The sequence below is a fragment of the Fringilla coelebs genome (assembly GCF_963513975.1).
Source record: "Fringilla coelebs genome assembly, chromosome: 19".
NCBI classification, from domain to species: Eukaryota; Metazoa; Chordata; class Aves; order Passeriformes; family Fringillidae; genus Fringilla; species Fringilla coelebs.
The window spans coordinates 11,428,547-11,445,574 of NC_140045.1; the positions used below are offsets into that span (position 1 = coordinate 11,428,547).

Here is a 17,028-nt window from a genome sequence, read left to right on the forward strand (position 1 = left end):
TGGATCTGTCAGCTTATATGGAATTAAAACCTGGACTGTGGCAGGAGTGTCAGCAGGGTCACTTCTGAACAGGTATTTGGGCTTCTTCTATTCTGTCCTCCCCCTCATTAACTCCTTCAGTAGATCTTTCTCAGTAATAATTTAGACAGCCATTAATATTTTAATAATTTTAATTAAAAACAATACAAAATACTACAGCGATGCAAAACAAGTTATCAAAGTTGATTTTATCAATGAACATTTTTTTAAAAAAGACAACACAACAAGGCCTTGCTGAAATTCTACTTGCAATTTTAAAGTAAAAAAAAGGCAATTTCTAAACATTTTCCAGAAGTATTTTTGCCTCCCAGCCATCTATGACACTGTCAGGACTAGCACTCTTTATTTATTAGGTGAGCAATCTGAGCTTTTGGTACCTGTGTAACTTCATAAATACAGCTCGAGAGTCAGATCTCAACTCTAAATATTTGGATTTTCTTTGAGACTTGCACACTTGATGCCAGGTATGGAATATTTCATTGTGAAGTACTGGAATACGAGGTTACACCAAGGTTACACCAAGGTTACACAAAGCAGTGCAGCAGCCACAGCCCCATCCCAGCACAGCCATGCAAGGAGCTGCCACTGTGCTGCCCTGAAGCACCTGCCAAGTGCCACCTACAGTTCTAGTGAAGGATGTGACAGAAGGGCTTGGTTTAGGGGTCAGGCTGTTGGGGCTAATCTAAGCTCTGCTATGCAGCTTTTTAAATCATTGACAAGTCATGCAAACTACAGCTGTCCAGGCACAAGTCTCTAGACAGCCTGAGATGCAAAAGGTAATGAGTACATCTGTAAGTCTCCCAGGAGTACCTCATTTCCTAACCAAAATGAGTCTTTCATGTCTTTCCTTTGAGTCCAAGTCACTTCACAGCAGGCACATGGAAGGCTCTGTTTTACTGGGCCTTTGACTTTGCTGGCCCAAGAGAAGTGAGGAAAACCATCCAGGAAAGCCTTCAGCAGAATGCTGGGGAGTGGCACAAAAGGAGGATGACAGAGGACTCGTCCAAAGAGGGAAAGTGGGCCCTGTCCTGAGCTGCACCTGCTCTCCACAGCTCCTCAAGCTGATCCCATTGCTGAGGAGTGCACAGACACTGCCACAACCAAATCCTTGAGAACAGCACTTGCAGGTGAATTGCACATGCACACAGTCACTGCATTGCATCTGGCCATGTCTTCCAGCTAAAAATGACAGAGTTTTAGGGGGCAAGAAGCTCCACTTGTGAATCAAGAGAAACACAAGAGAAAACCCCATCAGCCTGTGCTACCACTGGTGCAGTGTCCCACTGCCAGGCTCAGATGGATCAGTGCCACAGGAAGCTCCTGGGTGAATCACCCAGCTGTGCCTGACATGTCCCCACAGGAGCACCCCCAGCCTGCCAGAATGTCCTCAGGGCCCATCCTGCTAGCTCAGGCTACAGAACACAGGTCCCCACTGAAACTGGACTTGTTGGTACAGTGACAGCTGCCAAATGCAAAATGGAAATGGCACAAGAGAGGATGGCACCAGCTGCCCCAAGGGAAAGGCTGAGGAGTCAAAATTCCTCCTAGACACACAGTGCATGGCAGCAGCCATCCCTCTCCTGCCTAACACAGCAGGATAATACTGCCAAACACCTCTAAAGAGGTGATCACTGACACCAACCCAACACACAACTTACTCCACAGGATGTATTTTGAGTTACATTGTACCTTACTATAGATCATTCCCCTTTCTGTAGATTTTCAATGTTCCTTACATTGTTTTAGTCTTTGTCTAAGATATTGCATAGTCTGGAAGTGTAGACATGACTAACACCATGAATGCACAGCAAGCTGGATGCACTGCAGCTCAGCAGAAGCAGGACACAGGATGCAGTGCAGGGTCAGACCAACAGATGTACCTCTCAAAAGCTGATTTTTAACTGGAAAACTACAGTGTGGTTTATACCTTTCATGGAATGTCAGCTCTCATGGGAATACAAATGAAAGCCAGCAGAGCTGAGACTGAAGGCAGGTAGTTTTGTCTGGTTTATCCATGGTCCACTCCACGGGCTCAGAGTAAGTGCAATGCACACCACAATGCCCTCTGAATATCCTTGCTACAAAGCAGCAGCTACCACAGGCTGAGCCCTTGTGCTTCCACTGTACCATTACACACTCCAGGACAGTACTGGCTAGTGAAAGTCCTCAGAACACTCACCATTCTCATTTTACACTGTGGGGGAAAAGAGTACTCCAAGTCCCCAGTCTCATTCTCCTCTCTCTAAAACGAGCATCACCTGGGGTATACATTACAGTGCATTTAAATGAGGAACTCTACATTAAGTGTTACACCCTGCAATATTTTTTTGAACAGGTTTGATGATTATGCTTAGCCTACAGCTGTGCTGGAGAATAAAGGCAAATTTAGCTAATTGCCTGCAACCTAATTTTCCCACGTTCATACACAGCAGCTTCCCAGTTCCAGTGGTGTGGGGTAGGCACCAAAAGCCCCATGATAACCCCAGCAACTCAGAGGACTTTCAGGAACATGTATTGGCAGAGCTCTGTACTGATACCTGACATGATTACAAGGTTTTTATCTTATTTAAAGGAAACAGACCTAGTTCTGTGCTGCAGGCAAGGTACACCAACCCTGCTGCAGTGTGAGTACCTTCCACTGACAGCACCAGCCTCAGTTCACATCCTGGCTCTGAACAGCTGGAAGGGAAACCTTTGATGAGCAGGTGCTCAGCTCCACACCAAACTGGAACACACAACAGGATGTGCCTTCTACCAAAAACTTTTCAGAGCCTTTTCTCTGTAGAGGTAGAGTGATTGGAAACAAGAACACAGGCTCTTTTAAATTCTGAAGGAACTGCTGCCAGGAGACATTTGCTGCTGGCCAACCGTGAAAGCAGCCCACACAGTTACCTCGTACCCTGTTCACATCTCCTAGATGTAACTGTGTACAGATTTTCTAAATCAGATCTAAAGATCACAAGATCCCTAAATAAAACCTAGTGAACTTCAGTACAAGCAGCTGTAGCATGCTAAAGGAGCTGGCAGCTTTTTACAATTTTTCTTGTACTGACAGGTTAATGTAAGCATGATGGAGTTCTAGCTCTAGACAGAATGTGTTGACTAACAGAGGTAGCTTTTGCTTCAGAAATACCTTGAAAAAATGTACATTTTAACTACTTGTGAAACCATTGGTCAGAACAGAGGACACCACACACCTGGAGTAAAACACAGGTACAAGTCAGACATTTAGTCTATACTACCTACCTTAAAAAAAGTTATTATTTAGCACTTTGGTATCATTTCAAGTGAGGAAATACTCAACAACTCTAAGCTACCACCTTGTTTGACATCATCTTTTCCCTACCTAAAGTTACACGTCCCTGCTTCCTTTCTAAATACACAGTTTAAATAGTAAACATTGAGGTCTAGAAAAAGATTGCTCTGTCCTGCCCAGAAGTTAAGCAGAACAGGATTAAGTTAGAGCATCCCAAAGATGTTTCATCATGATCCTTTTTCCTTTGCTATTTATGGCTCCTAGGTGAGTCTGAGATAAGTTAAGACACCGTTACAAGTTGATCAACCTGATGTTTAAAATTCCAAGAGAGGCACTCAGACTTTCATTTCCACAGATATCCAGTGGCAAGTCAGTAGTAGAGAACATGAAAGTGCCACTACTCTGCATCTCCTAATTGCATATATTAAAGGGGAAACCTCAAAGCATTGTTTTATGTGTTACAAATTCAACTCTTCAACATTGCATATACTGTACCTGCAGCAATGTTTGCAATAAGCAGAAGTTCACATCTGTATCTTCACTTCATTAATGGAAAAACAATTATTTCAAACCAATTCATTAATAAATAACTATTCCTAGACAAGTCTGATGAAGTGACGAAAGTTCAAAAGCCAGCAGTGTCCACATGCAGGGTCTTGAAGCAGTTTAACACTAAACTATGACAGATTCCACCCCTTGCAAATGCACACATTGAGAAATGCCCAGGTCAAGGTTGTGAGGGGTTTCTTGTTCTGAAGAACAATCAGAATATTTTCCAGATGTGTGAAAGCCTCTGCTTGCTTCAGTTCACAATGACTATCAGTATTTACCCTGTGGTTCATCTGGTTCATCTGCATCACTTGCCTCTGTTTCGCTGCTCTGGGAGAAATCTTGTGGGGTCTCTACTCTGTCCAGTTCCAGAAAACTCGTAATGAGTTTGGCAACTGCTTCCACATCACTGTGGAAAAGAAGAAACAATGGAAGAGTTAGTGGAACTGTAATGCTGACAAGACAAGAGCAGGTATGTTAACTCCTGAAAATAACTGCCTAGAGGGAAAGTCATATGGGCACAGAGGCTATGGCTGACAGCATGTCACACCAAGCCATTCCCTCCACATCAGAACAAGTCAATCCTTTCCCAGTCCCTGCTGCAAGGTTCCTTATTAGCAATGCTCAAGATAATTTTTCTGTTAACTAATACACCAAATGTTTGCAAAGTAGAATTAGTCCCCTCTACCACTGCATAGCTCAGGAAGGCAACTCTAGGAGCACCAAAGGGATCTTAGATATTTAAACATGATCCTGACAGATGGTGTTAGCCAAATGTCTGCAAATGAAAACATTATGGGGTTTAAAAGGTTAAACTGAGTAACACAAGGTCATAACAGCAAGTGTAAAAACTGAGCTTAGTTATAACGATGCCTTGAGAAGGCTGACCTAGAACAGAGCCTAGATGGAGCTAAAGAATAAAGCAGGGATTTATTAAAAGGATCTCCTCAATTGATCCACCTTGGGCAGCACAAGAGCTCAGCCAGGGCTGCACCCAAGATAAACCAAAATGGTCCCAAAATGCACGGCCAGTCATGGGATCTCTCACTGGGATCAGTTCTGCTCCATTTCCATATTGGAGTTAATTGTGCAATTCCAGCTTTAGCTCATGAAGTCCCATCCTGCTTGGTTTTTTTTTTTTCTCTTTAGTCAACTGTTGTTTATGCTGTTGGGCCTAAAATTTGGGCTGGTTATCCTTGGTCCCCAGCTAGAGAAGGAATTGTTTTATCTCCCTGCTCTGTGAAGACAGCTCACTATCCCAATATGAAGCTCAGAAGTACACACTAACACAGCACAGAATCTGAAAAACATAAAAGCCAAAACCCGAGGCATCAATAATATCTGGCAATTCCTGACCCACACAACTGGCATTTCCACCTCACATGTTCTGATTTTACCCAGTCCCCACTGCACCTTCTGCAGCCCAGCACGGCGCTCTGGGTGAGCGGGTGTGAGAAGCCGGTGACGAAGCGCAGCACCACCAGGTAACCCTTCCCGAAATAGCGCACGGCCTCCTCCTCCACGTTCACATCGCGGATCTCGCTCAGCACGGCCACCACTGCAGGGAGGGGCACAACAGGCAGCTGTCAGCAGCACTGCAAAGCCTCAGCACTGTGGCACAGGGACCCTGCTCTGGATCCCTCCCAGCCAGGGCAGTCCTGCAGCAGCAAACTGATGCCTTGTGAAGGCTGATCTAGACCAGAGGCTGGATGAAGCTAAAGAATAACTTTATTCTACTTAGGGATTTATTCAAAGGCCTCCATGGATCCACCCTGGGCAGCACCAGAGCCCAGCCAGGGCTGCACCCAAGATGAACCAAAATGGCCCCAAAATGCCCGGCCGGGCACGGGGTCTCTCCCTGGGATCAGTTCTGCTCCATTTGCACCTTGCAGTTCATTGTCCCATCCCAGCTTTAGCCCCTGCAGTCCCACCCTGCTTGTTTTTCTCTCTCCAGCCCACGGGGTTTGTGCTCCTGGGCTGAGATTGGGATCATTTGTCCTTGGTTCCCAGCTGTTTTGTCTCCCTGTAGCCACATTTCTCTTCACAGAGAAAAGCAAGGCACAATTCTTCCCAAGAATATTTCGAGTTTCACATTCTCTGAACCACAGAGGAAGGAAAAACAATTCTTATCATTTGCTGTGCCTGTGTTTGTGCAAAAGTAGAATGCAATATGGAGATTGTTTACCCAGAGTGATGGTGTTTTGTTTCCTTGGCCTGTCAGGGCCAAGGGTGTGTGTGTGTCAGGACTGTCAGGTGACAGTGACAAGATTCAGTGCAGTGCAGTTGTGTGCAGGGTTGAGTGCTTGGCAGGTTCAGTTTTAGATGTATAGAATAATACAGTATAATAAAGTAATTAATTAGCCTTCTGATATCAGTGGAGTCCTCCTCATCATCCCTCCTTTGTCAGGGCCCTTGCAGGGCAGCTGGATCTGCCTACTCTGTGAGGAGAGCTCACCATCCCCTAATATGAAGCTCAGAAGTACACACTAAAGCAGTACAGAATCTGAAAAACATAAAAGCTAAAACTTGAGGTATAAAAACAGCTGCTGAGCTGCTCAGGCAAAAGACACATCCACAGGGTGTGACTGCAGTACACTGTAGCTGGGACAGGCCCTAAGGAAAAAGATACAGCCAGTCAGGCACTGGGAGCAACCCAGTTATTACTTATGTTTCCCACTTGCTTTAATGGCAATTTTAGCTATTTTTCTGTATGGAGTAGGCAAACAGGTGTTCAGTTTACTGAGACTGAACAAATACTGAAATATTTAACTGCTCAAAGCACCTGCTGATCTCTGCATCCTCACATGCAGGGTACCTAAACCAGATATTATCAAAGAGGAAAAGATATCCTCAGCTCTCCATTGCAAACATGTATCCTAAAGGAAAGCCCAGAAACATTAAACATCTTTCTCTCCCCATTTTTATATCTTCCATCTCCAACATGAACTCTTTAAAAACCAACTCAGCTTAAGGTCATTCCAAATTTGGCCACTCTTCTGAGCTTACTGAGAGCTGGTTCTATTCACATCAGGAAATAGAACAAAAACTCTGACATGGAAGAAGATTCTACTTTTGTAACAGAAAAGAAATCCCAGTTTGCAATGGAGCTACCAACTCACCACCCTGACTCCAACTCACAGACTAGACTGCAACTTCTGTTAGTCCAAGAGGAAGCCCAAGGCCATCAGATCCTGCATTAAACTGAGCCTCCTGTACAGGCTGCTTTAAATGCATATTCTATACCTGCAGGATGTAACATGCCTGCTTGCATATGGTATCAAACCTTTGCCTGCTCCCCAAAGCAGATGAGATTACAGGAATCTCAACTTCTGGATCCAAAATGGAAGTTTTTCCACCAGTCCCAGCTGGCAAGCAGGCCAGCCAAGAGCAAGGTAAACACATTAACATCCCAAATGAATGGCTAGGATTATTATGGAAAGCAATGTGTAGGCCTACTTATACTGGATTAAAATAATTAACAAGATGCATTCAGCACACTGAGAAAAAGCATTTGGGCCCAGAGAGACAGATTGTTACATCTGCTGCTTGGGAACAAAGCAGATCTGGAAGCAGATGTGATTTAATTTGAGTACAGAACTCCAGAGAAGCTATTAAATGGGCACACATCCATCTCTTCTGCTGCTCACCACATTTTCTACCACAGATGCTGCTTTCTCACCTTGTTCATTGCCTCCTTTTGACAAGGTCAGTATTTTTTTGTAGAGGTTGAATGTTTTTAGGCAGATTGTTCCCTTGTTTTTATCAAATACAGCTTCCTGTAAAATTGAAAAATAAGAATTAAGATTTTCTTGAAAACACCATCACTAGCTATGCTTCAAAGTAAAATAAAAATAGTTCAAGGGGAAAATAATCTTGGCAACAAAAAAATACACAGCTAGTTCAGAGACATTCCTCTATTACTAGGCCATGAAAATCACAATCTTGCTCTTGGTTTTAACAGAAACTTTACCATATCTCTCGTGTGACTTCTAGAAGGGAGTTACAAGTAGGTTCATTGTCCCTCTTGCCACATTCCCCATGTAATAAAAACTTAACCTGGAATCAAATTTGAACACTAACTTGTAACGCCTATAATTTTCACTTCTGGTGAATTTGATATCCCAGTGCTGTGCTCTATGGGCCAGGCTTACACAGACCTCAAATACCCCAATGAAAATGGATATTAATGATATGGGATATTAATGAAATTTCATATTAATCAATGAAAAGAGGATCTCATTTTCTTTAGGTGAGTTGCTCATTCCAACACAACTCAGGTCATCAGGATGATAAGATGACTTATTGCTCTCAAATCAGCATCCACACAATTCTAAAACAGAGGAGAAAAGCTGAGAGCTCCCTTATTTAGTGGTTTCTCTGTCATTAGCCTCAAGGCTAAGTTCAAAATCATGTGGTGCAGCTGAATGTCCTGGTTATCCTCCCTCTTTTATATAAAAGAGAACATTTTGGGCCAAGTCTCCCCTTAAAAATACCCATGTGTTCAGCTTCACATTTTTATGCTTGCGTAACCAAAGAATTATTGCCCTAATTCTAGTCCCAGCATAGCAACCCAGAGGGTTTCCTCAAAACCAAAAGCCTAACTTGTCTGTTTGGACTGAGCAAGTGCGTGAGGATGCTGGAATCAGCATCTGCCAACTGCTTCCTACTCACAGACCCTCATTTCCTGAGCTCAGCATCTTACCTCCCACTGCTCCAGATTCTGAGCTGCCACAAAGAAACACCCAGCCATGTAGAAGAGCTTCCATGCCAAGCTGTCTGGACAATGCAAAAAATGCACAAATTTAGCTTTTTCCCCCCCTTTCTCTGGTATTCAAACAATCCCGAAAGCAACATGCTCCCTTTAAAAGCAGCAAAAGGAGAAAGTTTGTAGTACAACTAAAGGCAAAAATGTTCCATCAGAGAAACCTATTTCACAGCTCTTTCCCAGGATGAAAATACAGAAAGTCTTCACACTTTTCAGAGACTTCATTCATGCTGGGCTTCAAACCATGTAGAATTATAAGCATATGTATTATTGGCAAGATTGTAATGTCACATCTTTCTCTTCTGCACAAGCAAAGGCAACTTAAAAGGCATTCACAAAACTGCCAACCTGCTGTCAAACACCAAATATTTGTGCTGCAGAGGACAAGGATAAGGACAATGAAAATTCAATAAAGCAAACATGTTCCTGCATAAAAGGAAGCAGTTGGACCTCTTGACAAACAAACATTTGCATTTCATGTCCTGGCAATGTTTACATGTCACAGCCTGAATAATTTGCTCACTCAGGCTTTTAACTGAAGGCACAGCAGAACTGTGCTGAGATTTCAGAAAACTTTATTGCAATGTCTTAAGAAAAACAAGGCTGATTTAGCTGGTGGCTCAAGCAGCTTTCACTGCATTTTTCTCTTTAAATAAAAATATGTGGGTTCTCTTGGTAGCACATTCCTACACACTATTAAGTTTTAACATTTGATGTTAACAGGATGCAGCACAAGAATCACAGGGCAGCTTCCAGGATGAATCCCATGGATGGAAAGACAGCTGGCATTTGGTGCAGTCTGCAGTACTGCAGGGGGAGGAAGCAGCAGAATCTGTCTCATCCCTAAAGGTGCTTGGATGAGTAATCTCTGCCAGTGATGATCTGACAGTTTCCAGAGAAACAAGAGAACTTCCGTCACAGGCAGAGTAATCATTTCATTATGGTGTCAAATAATCATTACATGTCTTCCCAGGAGAGCTGTGAGGAGCAGCTAATCACATTTATAAAACATTGAAAGTACAAAATGCCACAGAGTATCAATATCATTATTAAAAACACTTGCAAATGGAAAAGGAGGCTGAGTAAGAAAAGAGCACTACAGCACAGTAAGCCACAGAGGCAACAGTTATTATTGGTTTTAATATTCACACCACAAAGTCGGAGAGGAACCTCTCCTGCCTTTGAAGGGACAGACAGAAGCTGCAGATGAGTCATCAGCATGAAAAACAGATGAACAGGAAAGAAATAACTCTCCCAAAAAAGTGATAGGCCATTACCTGCACTATAATAAGCAGCAGCCAAACCTATGGAGGCTATTCCTAGGAGGAAAGAGGAGAGAATTAAGACAAATAACCAGCTCAGAAAACATCCCTTTTCAAAAACAGGACAAATGTGACAGCAACACAGATCACTACATCAAAGTCAAGTTTGGTTTTTTTTCCTCTCAGTATTAAGAAAACTTCCATTCTGCAAAGGCATTAAAAGCACAGGGGCTGGGGTCAGAAATAAAAATGTTGTGACACAGCTGGGAACAGAACCTCAGAGGGACTCAATCTAAGCACGATACCATGCTTTCCCTCAGCACAGTAAAACTTGGAGTGCTCACACAAACCTTGCAATGGTTATTTTCCCCTTTAAGTGCTCTATGGAGCCAAAAGGCAACCTCTACAGTAAAGTTGTGTCAGAAATTGTCAGCTCCTTTCTCTCAGAGAGGAGGAAACAGCTGAACCCCATGACCCAGAGGCTGCTGTAACTGCAAAGATCTTCTCAACAACATCCCTGAAAGCACTGACAACGTGGTGTTACTGCAGTGGGATCTGCTCAGCTGGAAAGCAGGATATACCAGATTTTCCCCAGCAGCTCTCTCAGTACAATCCTAACAAGTTTATTTTTCCTGCATATTCAGCAGTGTTTATAAAGATGCCTTTCAGAATATCCTGTATGACTTCCCATTTCATAGAGAGTCCTTAGGAGCTCAGCCTTAACCACACACACGATCCAACCCAGCACGGTCACGCTGCAGTTTTCCACTCCTGCAAACTGAGATGTTTCTCAACCTAAAATCCCCTTCAGAAGCTTCACATTTGTACTGCTTCATGGCTCATAATAAACCTTCTGTTCTTGATCTTTCAGGACTCCCTTAAAATTCCATCCATGAGCTTCTGAGGTTCTCCAGATGTGACTGAAAGTCTCACAGTGAAACTGCCATGCTGAGGCTTCCCACTCATTTAGTGACTATGAGAAAGGAAGAGTTCAAAGCACAGTCTTTCCTCTTCTGGAAAGGAAAATGCCTGGAAGGCAGGCATTTCACTAGGGGCTCTTTCAGGAGTTTATTGTCACTCTCTTCCCTTAAAGCATGCTCTGAAATGAAATGAAATGTGTGCTCTTACCAACACAGAGAGACCAGGAGCGGATGCCAGGTGACCTCTTTAGGTGAAGATGGGAATTTGTGCGCTTTTCAACCAACATGTACATCTTCAACAGAGACTCCCAACAGCCCAGTCTGACTCATGAAACCTCACTGCACCAAAAAAAAACAAAGGAAAAAAATTAAATCATTGACAATTCCACCAGTTCTCCTTCCTAGCATTTTTAAGGACTTACCAAGCCTTAATCTAGACTATAAAAGATACTCCAGGGTAAGAACAGAGTCTTTTTGGACAGGAAGAGCAATATGAACACTGAAAACAACCACAAAGTCAAACTGTCATGTCGAGAGTTGCATAACAGCAACAGGAATGTGAACTCTTGGAAGAAAGTTCTCATTTTAGGGGTAAAAGTCTCTTTCTATTATAATCAGATTCCAGAAGAAAAATGTGAAAGGCAAGAAGCTGGAATAATGTTGTTGCTAATTCATGCAGCCCTTCAAGCAGATAAAACAGCAAAGGGAATGGAAATCTCTCTCCTGTGAGCTCAAAGGGTTGTGTGAAGGGCAGGTCTGGGAGCTGGGGCAGGACAGTGCAGCCTTCTGCACCTCTGACACAGGGTCTCATCCCAGGAAGGGCTACAGCCAAGCACTGCCACCATCCCATAATGCCCCAGATGGCATTCCATCTTCCAGGTCACCTCAGGAACACAACCAGGAGCTTCCAACAACAAGTATGCCTGTCTGTCCTCAACAAGACCATGCCTTCAGCCTAGGCAGAAACAGCAGAGACTAACAAGACAGGCACTAATTAAAACCAGTAAGAGCTGGGTAATCCCAGGAAGCATTTTCAGTGCATTTTTACTGTTTTACAGCATAGAATCAGAGTTATCTAGCCTGAGAAAGACTTTTTAGGTCATTAAGCCCAACCATTAACCCAGGACTGCCCAGTCCACCACTAAACCATGTCCTTCAGCACCTGACCTACATGATTTTTGAACACTTCCAGGAATGGTGACTCCACCACTTCCCTGGGCATCCTGTCCCACAGAACCAGTTCAAGGAGGCTGGCATTAAGCTGCTGTTAGCTACCCATGATAACAGGTTTCCAGAAAATGCCAACATTCATCAGGTTTTGAATAACCATGAAAAACACAGAGAGAGCAGGTCTGAGCACATCCAAGTTCTCACAAAAGGCAAATATGTTTTTTTCAGTCCTTTAGTTACCCAGCTGTTCTTGGATACAAGAAGATGCTCCTGCAATTCTGGTAGTTTGGATACAAAGCTCCAGGGGAGCAGATTTAGCCAGGTCTTTTCAGTTAAACAAAAAGCACCCACGACTTTGATTTTAATCTCTTAGCAACACATCTGAGAGCATCTGAAACCGAAAGAGCCAAAAGCACTTATGCATCAGACACGCTCCATCTCCTCCGGATGTCAAGCATCAAATTTTAATTTTCAAATGACTCCTGTGAGTTGTTCTCAATATACCGGGAAATACTTCTGCATGTACAACGCTTTCTCCTGCCTGTTATCAAATCCAAGTTAAAAATACATCGAAATCACTGCAGAAATCTCAGTGTATTTAACAAATATTACATCCTACTTAGAACATAATTCTCACACACATCAGTCAAGTCCACTAATGCGAACTTTGATATCTCTCCCCCACAATAATTTAGGGAAATTCAAGCAGGCAAATGCCAGTTTTGGTTTAATGTTGGACACTCCACATCAGTGCATTGTCTCTCACAGGCTGTTGCTTGCAAGAAATGGACTTCAGAATAAAAAGCAGCTTCTAAAGTTACATTTAATAAATAAATCATAAACGCGCCCTAAAGCAAATACTAAGCTTTCACTATAACAATGTTATGATTACAGAGAAAGAGGTATCTTTGTGCTGCTCTTTCATTTCAAATTCCAAACCTAAATTTTGCTTGACTTTGTCTGGTTTGACAATGAACTCATCTCCAGCGTCAAAATAACATTCTCATGCTTCCTCCAAGCTCGCGGTTGAGGGCGAGCCAGCAAAACACATTGGAAGAATTGAAATTTTCACCCCTTGAAATCTTCACCACCAGCAGCCATCAAGTCAGGATCACACATCAGGTGAATTTTCTTCACAGAGCTCATTTTTCTTTACCTCCCAAGCCTGCACCTGCTCCCAGCCCAGCCTGGTTTCCCCCTGAGGGAGGGGAAGACCCTCCCCAGCCAGGGACCGGCCCTGCCTTAACCCACCCAGCCCGCGGCGTTCGTCCCCCCGCTCGTGGGGAACCCGAGGCCGCCCTCCACCATCGCCCAGCCCCGTGCCCGCGGTACCTGCCCGGCCTCCAGCCGCGTTCTAAAGGGATCCGCGGCCGCCTCCGCCTCCCGCGCCCTCAGCGCTGGTCCCGCCTCAGGGACGGACGGAGGCGCCCGCGGCCATTTTGGGTGAGGGCAGAGGAAGGGACACGAACCTCCCTTCCCCTCCCGTGAGGGCAGCGCCGCGCCAAGATGGCGGCGCGCTGCCAGTACTCAGCATGGCGCCCGGGCCCGCGGATGCTGCTGAAGTAAGAGCGTCGATGTTTCCATGGTTGTTTTATTTTAGCGGTTCTTGGAAAGAGCAGAAGCCTCGCATGACGAGAGGAGCGAGCTGCTGTAGGGTGAGGCTGGGTGTGTGGGAGAGCCTCAGTGGGCCCAGCTGAACTGACCCACGGTGGGTGAGGTGGACATGGCCCCTTCCGTGAGGGGGTCGGGGAGGGCAGGGGAGCCTTGGGGGCTCTCCCCAGGCTCGGGCAGCCCCTGCGGAGGCCAGAAAACCTCTGGGTTCTCCATGGCAGCACCTGGGGCAGCTCTGCCACAAAAGCGCTGGTGCTGTGCCTCGGCTCTGGCAGAATGACAGCACGGTTGGGGTTGGAAGGACCCGCTGCAGATCCCTCGGCCCAGCCCCTGCTGACAGCCTCGAACGCGTCCAGGTGGGTTTGGAAAGGCTGCAGAGAGGTTTTGCCGATTTTAGGAGCTCTCCAAACACAGATACAGAGTTTAGTTTAGAAAGGAGACGTTTATCCTGCACAGGGACGTTTCCACACATCAGGCATACCAAAGCTTTTAACTATTTATGCATTTTAGCAAAGACATTAGTGTTCACAGGCTGCAAGTTACATCATTCTCTTAATAATAGGCATTCTGTCTTCTATTGTTAATTATCCACTTGTCATGCTAATAAGTCTGCATGCTCAGTCTTTCCTTCTTGTAGGTGGGTTTCTTGTGTCAGTGGCTGCAGATTCCCCCTGCCAAAATTTCCTTTTACCCAATTGGAGCTGATTTCAGCACAGTTGCTGAGTTGGCTTCATTTGTTTCTTCCTTATCTTGGGAGTTCTTGCCAGATGGCCCCTAAATTCTGCATTCTTTGTATCCACTGCCAGTAGGCATCCTTTTTTCTCAGACTTTAACATCTGCTAGGTCTGAGATCATTAAAGCATATCAAGCCCTAGACTTTAACAAGGCAATTTCACCAACAAATAACTTGTTTTTTCTGACACCTGGACATCATGTATATTTGCAAAGCAGAAATATCAGATAATCTAACATGGATGTCATGAGTTTTCTGAATTGTACATCAGCTGAAGGCTTGGGTTTGAAAATCTGTTATTTGGGGAGGAAAGTTTCTAATTCACTTGAAATACAGAGTAATTTTCCTGTTGTGGACAAATAGGCTGCATTTGGAAAATCTTTCATGTTTCAGTCAAACATCATTCACATGGGAAAGCTGCTCCTGTTCAGTCCATTAGAGCAACTGCTTATGTCAGGCAGGATGGGTGAAGTGCAGACATCTGTGGTTTAACTTCTTAAATTATTCTAAGTCAGTGTGTAACTTCATCTGCAAATGGTATTTGATCCACTCTCAGTTGTACAGGAATGTCCTTCCTGGATGAAATCCTCAAATTTTGGCTTTTTTCCAAACATGAATATATTCTGGAGTGTTTGCTCAGGGCCATGACATGTTAGAAGTTTATTTAGCTGTTCTTAACACTATTCTGGCAAACTGAGATTTTGACCAGTGACTTTTATAACATTCCAGAGTGAAGATAGGGAAAAAAACCACCCCAGAGTCCATGGTACAGACATTCAAGTGTAAGTACTGGAAAATACCAGCTGATGTGCAGTTTCTGTGTAAGAGTGTTAATGGGAAAAGGCAGTGAGGAACTGCAAGAATGAATTGGCCTGCTTGTGAGTCACAAGGTACCAGCTGCTGGATTTGGATGAAAAATAGGAAGTAATAAGTATCACGTGTGCTCAACCCAAACAAGCAGCTGACTGAGTCTTCTGGGAAGAAATTTATGTCTAATTAGCTGTCAATCAGTTTTTATAAGCAACTGGTTTCTCTGGAAACCAAATGTTAAGCTGTTTTGATTGATAAAAGACAAAAGGTTTCTTGTGTCTAGAGCAGAGTGAAATAAGCAAGAAATTCATCTGTCTCCTCCACTCAGCATAAACCACAGAGCATGTTTTATTATTATGTTACTAACTGCAAAAATATCAGCAACTCTCTACTTCTGCAATTCTTGAAAGGTCACACTAGGATAACCTGATCTGACTTAATTTAATTATGAAGTTACAGAGAAGTTTTTACAACCGTGGGAAATACCACATACATACACGATCAAAATAAATATGGCAAGGATCCTTGTTAGCTTCTGCTATCCATTAATGATTCTTACAGCATTTTTTCTAAAATCTGGGGATTTTACACCAGCTCTTTGAAGTAGGTGAGGGCTGTTATACCTACTAATAGAAAAAGGAAGAAGGAACATTTTGAAAGCCTGATCTTGGACCTAAAGAACTGCATGAATTCCAAACCACTGCTGCAGAAACAAAAACTATTTTCCAAAATAAACAATTCAGGAATATGTGTTTGACTATTTGTAGACTTCTTCCTCAACAATGTAAAAATAGATTCTGTGGAAGTGTTTGTGTTCTATTTGTGTAGTAAACACACTTGTAACTTTTAAGTCGTTGACCGAAACCCAAGAACATAGAGATAAAACAGAACTGGCCTTTATTTTGAATTAGTTTGACATGTCTGTAATTCTGGTGCTTCTTCCTATTTCAGACCATTTCCCTAAATATTCTTTTCTGACTCCTTATTTTTTTTTTCCGCCCTAAGGTCTTAAACTTAGGAATTCAGCTCTGCAATAAGCATGTGATCTCACTGACATGCCAGGATAAATTCCCAGAGTGCTTGCTTGGAAGCAGCCACCAAATACTTTGGCTGGAGAATTGGCTGCGAGTGCTGTTAGAAATGAGCTCATCCCACAGAAGGAGCTCTCTGTGCTGCCCCTGACCTCGGTGGAACCGTGTGTGTGCAGCCTGCAGAGCACAGATTTCATGGAATACATGTTCACCAGCTGTAGCCAAGTTATTGCCCAATTCTGACAGCTGGGCAGTGTGCTGTCACTGTGGCAAGGAGGCATTCACAGCTGGCACTGCCCTGCAGGACCCAAGCAAAGCCTGTAACACTTTGCAGTTGTTTGCAGCACACTGTTTTCACTGGGAAATTCTTATTTCTCCATGTCATTCAGGGTGTAAATGCTTCAGGTGCAGGGATAAATGTTACATGGAGGCCAAATACATCAACAGTGGCCATAAAGAAAGTGATGCCTTAAGTGCTGGCAGTGAAAGCTTTTAGAGAGTGAGGCTTTTGGTAAGCAGCCCTGCAAAGGTGGGAAGTGTCACCTCCCCAGATTAAGTGTTACCATCCCCAGATGAAAGCAGGACGGTGCTTTCTTGTCTCAGGTTGTCATGCATACTGTGAGGGTTGCTCAAACACCCGCTGTTCTGTGGGAAAATGGCATCCATAGTTAATGGAAAGCAGAGAGTGCTCTTGGCAATAAAATAGACATCTAATTATCTGATGATTTCACAAATATAACCTTATATTGTGCACTGAAACAGAGATTCCTTGCACACTCTTCAGTTTGTATGTTTTAGCTCTTTTTGTTTGAATTTTTAAATTGAAATAAATTCAGTCCAAGTATTCCTAAGATGAAGGATGAAATAGGGATACTTAATGTA

General features: G+C 43.7%; 1 protein-coding gene across 1 annotated transcript; it reads right to left on the reverse strand.

Annotated features, from left to right (window-relative positions):
- Window positions 1-207: 207 nt before the first annotated feature.
- On the reverse strand, window positions 208-13,410 carry CYBC1 (cytochrome b-245 chaperone 1). The gene is made up of 7 exons (XM_084218371.1): window positions 13,294-13,410; window positions 11,000-11,130; window positions 9,887-9,928; window positions 8,547-8,620; window positions 7,524-7,620; window positions 5,258-5,402; window positions 208-4,253 (listed from the first exon to the last, which is right to left on the reverse strand). Exons 2-7 carry the CDS (start codon window positions 11,082-11,084, stop codon window positions 4,115-4,117), a joined length of 582 nt encoding a protein of 193 aa, XP_084074497.1. The 5' UTR covers window positions 11,085-11,130; window positions 13,294-13,410; the 3' UTR covers window positions 208-4,114.
- Window positions 13,411-17,028: the final 3,618 nt, after the last annotated feature.